This window comes from Leuciscus leuciscus (genome assembly GCF_965113295.1).
Source record: "Leuciscus leuciscus genome assembly, chromosome: 4".
NCBI classification, from domain to species: domain Eukaryota; kingdom Metazoa; phylum Chordata; class Actinopteri; order Cypriniformes; family Leuciscidae; genus Leuciscus; species Leuciscus leuciscus.
The window spans coordinates 55,275,697-55,282,464 of NC_138728.1; the positions used below are offsets into that span (position 1 = coordinate 55,275,697).

At 38.0% G+C, this 6,768-nt stretch overlaps 1 protein-coding gene across 1 annotated transcript; it reads right to left on the bottom strand.

Annotated features, from left to right (window-relative positions):
• Window positions 1–2,382: 2,382 nt before the first annotated feature.
• On the bottom strand, window positions 2,383–6,355 carry LOC309497289 (uncharacterized protein; the record flags this gene model as incomplete). Its single annotated transcript, XM_082167515.1, has 5 exons — window positions 5,191–6,355; window positions 3,141–3,348; window positions 2,948–3,016; window positions 2,735–2,797; window positions 2,383–2,508 (listed from the first exon to the last, which is right to left on the bottom strand). Exons 1-5 carry the CDS (start codon window positions 5,583–5,585, stop codon window positions 2,383–2,385), a joined length of 861 nt encoding a protein of 286 aa, XP_082023641.1. The 5' UTR covers window positions 5,586–6,355.
• Window positions 6,356–6,768: the final 413 nt, after the last annotated feature.

Consider the following 6,768-nt stretch of genomic DNA (forward strand, 5'->3'; position numbering starts at 1 on the left):
TCTTCCTTTAAGGCACTGTTGGAAGACGGGAAGGAGGTCTCCCCAGCACATGCCACCCCTCCCAAACCACTGGACCTGGGAAGCCAGTCCAAGGTTGGTTCCAATGGTCTCCCTTGCTCGCTATGCCTAATATAGCCATCGCCGATAACCCATACACTGTGCACACCTGATAAAAAGATTACAATACAAACGATTAACTCATTCAGTAGCTGCATCACAATAAACTTTATATACTTCAAGGCTTTTCTTTAACATGGATAGCCAAAGCTCACAATCTTAATCTAGGGCTGGTCCATGATTTATACATCTACAATTTTCCAACGAACATACAATAACATTTAAACATTTGTATATTTTGAAATGAGATTGCCACTACATGCATTATTTGTGTGTTAAACGCAAGTGTTAAAATATATTTAAATCAAATATTTCAAAATAGGTTGAGCAGAATTATACCTTTCTTAGTAGTGGATTTTCTGTTGTGTGGAATGCAAACTGTTGACTTGACTTTGCTAAAAAAAAAGAAAAAATAATAATAATAATAGTTTAACAGTTGCAACATCTGTAGAATAACTGGTTCAAAAAGCTGAACTTACCTCATGTTAAAGGGGTGGTTCGGGATTTTTGACATCGGACCTCATTTTTAAGTCAGCCTGGTTGTTATTCATCAGTGGAGACTTTTTTTTTTTTTTTAATTATCCAGTCCTTATATTTGGATAGTTAGCCGATGCTAGGCTAGCGCGAGTCAATGGTATATGTGTTAGCCAGCCATTAAAAACCGTTTTACCCACTCCACAGTGCACCAAACGCAAATCAATTATAACACTAGACTATCGATGTGTCCGTTGAGAGAATAATGTTAGAAATCAAACTTACCTTTCATCACATTGCATTAGTTATAATTTGTTCCCTGTAATCATAAGCCTTGTCTACAGCAGCAGCGGAGTGATATTGATTACCTAGGCAACCGAGTGAGCCGGTACACACATGACGCAAGTGTATTTACCTGCCGCTGGTACACTGATTACAGTGCGCTTCTGTTCTGTGTTTACTTTTTGCCGCATTACTAACCGGAGCAAAGTAAAATTCCGCAGCTGCTGAGAAACTAGTTCCTTTGGGATCATTGAGATGAAAGGTAGTTTGATTTCTAACATTATTCTCTCAACGGACATATACATCGATAGTCTAGTGTTATAATTGATTTGCGTTTGGTGTACTGTGGAGTGGGTAAAACGGTTTTTAATGGCTGGCTAACACATATACCATTGACTCGCGCTAGCCTAGCATCGGCTAACTATCCAAATATAAGGACTGGATAATTTTTTTTTTTAAATGTCTCCACTGATGAATAACAACCAGGCTGACTTAAAAATGAGGTCCGATGTCAAAAATCCCGAACCACCCCTTTAAATCCAAATGTGGTTTAAATGGGGAAATCCAAAGACGTAATCAAAGTCACAGGCAAAAGTCAAACTCAGGCAAACAAAACAGACAAGGGGCAGAGGCAAAACAGGTAATCCAGTGAACAGAGCTAAATCCAAAAAACCGAGACACAAAATACAAGAAAACAATGCTCAGAAATGTAATACGAATAAGACAAGACTTCACAGTGAGTGAGTGTGAAAACCAGGCTATTATAGTGTGAGTTAAACAAGGTAATGACACACAGGTGAATGCACTGATGAGGCCGGGCAGTGATTTATGGGAAATGTAGTTTGTGAGGGTCAAATAATCACTTGCCACAGTAAATTAATTCACATATTTGTACAATAAATTAATTCCAAAATAAAGTCCATTGAAATGCTAATGAGTTGGGCCACTGCTACGAGAATTGTGTGTAGTGTTTTGAAAGAAGTGTGTTTTTAAAGTTAAGACCAGGTTAAAATTTTACCAAGGGGAAACATTGTTACCCTGTTTTCATAATTTAAAATTGAAAAAGGGACTTAGTACCATCTATGAGCCTGTCATCAATAACAAAACTAAAGCAGAAATAACAAATGAATAAAGTTATAAATAATTATTTTTTTGCAGACTTCAGTTTCAAGGATATGTCGATTGGCACTAATAATAGAAAGAATGAAATCAAACAATTGTTTAAGAGAAATTGTATTTTATTAACAAAATTATTAAAAGGTTACATTACAACAAAACAAAGAGAACTATATACAATAACAAAACTAAAGCAGAAATAACATGAATACTTGCACTGGCACTGATAAAAGAAAGAATGAAATGAATCAATAGATTAAGGGAATTTTTATTTTTAAAACAGTAAATAAATATGTATAGCAGCTTTATAGAAAATAGTTTTCAGAAATGTACATAAAAATTAACACCAGAATTGCAACTAGATAGTTTGACAGCCTACATTGAATATATCCATTACCTGTAAATCATCCTCATTTGCCCCTTGGCGGGGAGATTGGGTGAAGGCGGAGGAGGAAGAGGAAGAGGAGGAGGAATATTACCTCCTAATATTTCCTCAGAGGAGGAAGGATGTTCACTATCCTGCAAAACAACACAATACAACATCTGTAAAACTGCACATCATACGATAATCTCTGTCTAAAACAGATGCACTGTTTAATGGCAAGTGTACTCACTGTACGACTTAAGATGACTGTGGATGCCTTGGGAAAGAAAGAAAAAAAAAAACATGGAAAAAATAAATGAAATGTGGATTAAGATTTGGCCAAATGAAAAAGCATTTTCTATCAATATTATTTCTACTTACCAAGCTCCCACTTCCACACGAAGTGTTCACCCCACTGTCACTGGACACGTTTCCCATCTTCGTCTGAGGAATCAAAGTCGTTGTGAGCATTTCTTAAAAATAAAATCTTTATAAATAAATTAATAAATGCAGTTCTTTTTATTTTGCTTTCATGCGACATTTGTGTTTAATTATAGTAATAGCCTATATATATATATAAAGAAAATGTTCCACCCCGGTGTGTTCGCTGACAGCCACGCACACCTTGCCCCCAGAATTCTTTCTGTTCTCCCACTCTGCTGTCTGAAAAAATAAAGATAAAAAAAACCACACAGAGTTAATAACTGACATAAACGTCCTCTTAGCAGACTACCGAATAATCTGTTTAGGCTGATGCCCACACGAAAACTGAGGTCTTAACACTTACTGTTATTCCCTCCACCGCTCCTGGTCTCTGAAAGTGACCGAGGATCAGGATTGCTTCACAGTAGTAGCGGAACATGGTCTTTTCCTCTGAAGCCACGTGGTCACCTTCCATCAGCCTCCCATAAACGGACAGCATGTCTTTCTTGGCCTTCCGGAGGACTGCCTGGCACTCCTGAAGGCTCTTCTCACCCTCAAGGAACCGTTCATACCTAGAATGACATGCAAGACAACAATGCGGCGGAGAATTACACACATGTCTGTATCACATAACCCCAGATGTACAGCCAGCACATAATCAACATGGAGGAAGTCATTAAAGAAAAACAAATGGAAAGCCGATTAGCAACTGACCTGGTTTTACAGGTGACCTTGCTGTTGGACTTGGCCACTGGCTTTCTGAGGGAAGCGAGGAGGTCCAGGTAGGCTTGGCACTTCCTGTAGAAGTCAGGATCAGCTGCAGCCAAGTTCAGGTGGGTCTTCAAATACTGAACAAACCGGATCATGTTCTTGATGTAGTTCAGAATGGTGGCTGGGCCCATGTCAGCGTGCCGGAGTTGGGTGAGGTAGTCCTTGGTCTCAGTGGACTTTAGTAGGAAGTCCAAGCTGACTTCATCACCATTTGGCAGGATGTACCTCAGCATCCTGGAGACGTTGTCTACCTGTGATGAAAGAAAAAGAGAAGTGTGAGATAATGCAGTGAGAAGAAAAGCCACACACCAACCAGCCATACACAGACACCCCTAATAAAGCTGTGTTTTATCTGAGTTCCCTTCTCTTATGGAACTTAATAGCTGCTCTACATGTGCTGTGCTACTATATATTAAAACATTTCCCGGTTACAAAGAGCAATACGGATCAGACTAAAAAGAAACACAAATGTGATGTATCTTACCTCCTGCTGCACTGCAAAAAATGCTTTTCTTACTTAGTATTTTTGTTTTGTTTCCAGTCCAAATATCTAAAAATTCTTAAATCAAGAAGCATTTACTAGAGAAGTAAAATGACATAAGAAATTCTATTTTGTTTTAAGGTAAAAAGAAAGTACTTTAAGTAATTTTGGCTTAAAACAAGCTAAATTATCTGCCAATGGGGTAAGCAAAAAAATCTGAATAAGAATGGAAAACAAGAAAAAAAATCTGAATTCGAAAAAAAACCCAAGATTTTTTTGCTTACCCCATTGGCAGATAATTTTGCTTGTTTTAAACAAAAATTACTTAAAGTACTTACTTTTTACCTTAAAACAAAATAGAATTTCTTATGTCATTTTACTTCTCTAGTAAATGCTTCTTGATTTAAGAATTTTTAGATATTTGGACTGGAAACAAAACAAAAATACTAACTAAGAAAGCATTTTTTGCAGTGTGGCAGTTTGGGACCTGCAGGGTGTTGATCAAGTAGCCCTTAAAGTCTGTCAGCATGGCCTCTTCTGCAGGGAACTTTTCGTAGAGACCCATTTGCATCATATTGACCCGGACACTTGTGTTCTGCTGCGCTTGATCTCTGAAAAAAATACAGACAGAAGAAAATTAGCTCAAAGCAACCTTACAGTTTGTTCACAGTTTCTGCACTGCAAAAAATGCTTTCTTAATTAGTATTTTTGTTTTGTTTCCAGTCCAAATATCTAAAAAATCTTACATCAAGAAGCATTTACTAGAGAAGTAAAATGCCATAAGAAATTCTATTTTGTTTTCAGATAAACAGAGTAATTTAAGTAATTTTTCCTTAAAACAAGCAAAATTATCTGCCAATGCGGTAGGAAAAAATAATCTTGTTTTCCATTTGAATTCAGATTTATTTCTGGTTTTCCATTTGAATTGAGATTATTTTTCTTACCCCACTGGCAGATAATTTAGCTTGTTTTAAGCAAAAATGACTTAAATTACTTTCTGTTTATCTGAAAACAAAATTGAATTACTTATGTCATTTTACTCATCTAGTAAATGCTCCTTGATTTAAGTTTTATTTTATATTTGGACTGGAAAAAACACAAAAATACTAAGTAAGAAAAGCATTTTTTGCATGCACTGATGTGTGTGAGGTTTAGAACATACCTTTGCCATGTTCGGTCGCTTGGATCGGTGGTGCTGCCTTTAGAGCTGCTGTCCTCCGCCACAGAGACACCACCAGCCGCTTGAGAGCTGCCACCGGCTGCTCCAGAGAGGTCACTGGTTGTGGGAACGGCAGCTGTGCAGGTGGAAGCCTCTTCGGACTCCAGGTCTGCCTGGTGAGGAGCATTGGCCACAAAAAAGTTTCTTTGGTGCAGCTCTTCCAGCAGAGCCAGCCTGGATGGTCTGTGGGGGTAACGTTTCACCATCTCCTTGTAGTCCCAGTTCCTGGCATCCCTTGTCCACACCTTGGTGGACTCCTTGGCCCTCTTCGCCTCCTCCAGCCGTTCTTCAGGTGTATTCTTTTTCATGCAGACCCTGCTCAGATGCGTCGTCAGCATCTCCTGTGGTTTTTCACACAGCAAGCAGTGAACAATGCGACGGTCGGATTTCTGGCTGTGAGACAAAGCAGACACACCAAAGATTACAAATGAATGACAGAGAATTCTTAAAACAGAGGCCTAATGTGACCCTTGACCAGCAAAACTTATCATAGAAAAGGACCCTTTAGTTTTTGGTTAACTTAACTTAAAATTACACTGCAAAAAATGCTTTTCTTATTTAGTATTTTTGAGAAGTAAAATGACATAAGGAATTCTATTTTGTTTTCAGATAAACAGAAAGTTATTTAAGTAATTTTTGCTTAAAACAAGCAGCAAAATAACAAGCTTTCTTTCTGTTTTGCATCATATTAAAGGTTCACAATACAATAATGCATGGTGGAGAGGGAACACTTTGTAGGTTTATATGTTAGTGTTTCTGTGTAGACATACAAACAAGGCCTGCAAACTAGTATTTGTTAGTATTAGAACATAGTGGGCGTCTTAAAACGATCCTGCGTGCGCTGAGCTCTGTTTTCACGGAGATATTAGCCGAAAACCACCGGGTGCGCGATTAGAAATATATGACATAGAGTGGCAAAATGGCGGCCGCCAGTACGAGCGCCAGGGCTATTCTATCTAATATTTCTAATCTAGATCGTCACCGCGCGCCCACTGATCTCCGCGAAAAAAACACTCACAATCATGAGACTTATATCAATCTTTTCAGTACGTCAAAACGATTCGAACGAGCTAAGAATCCGTTCAGTTTTTGCATAGATATTAGTGTGTTATGATGACGGCCTTATTACATTGCGAGGCGCGGCCATGTTTTTTTTGGATGCAAAGCACTCTGGGATATGACGTCTTTGTGTAACAGATTGAAATTTGATTTATCTAATTAATAGACACCAGTATCTCCAATACAGCATTACTGTTAAAGGGATAACAATTCTGTCATCATTTACTCACCCTCAAGTTGTTTCAAACCTGTATGAATTTCTTTCTTCTGTTGAACACAAAGGATTATATTTTTGAAGAATGTCAGTAACCAAACAGTTGACTGGAACCATTGACTTCCATAGTAGGAAAAAAAAATACTATGGAAGTCAGTGGTTCCAGTCAACTGTTTGGTTACTGACATTCTTCAAAAAGTCTTCCTTTGTGTTCAACAGAAGAAAGAAATTCATACAGTGAACCAAAC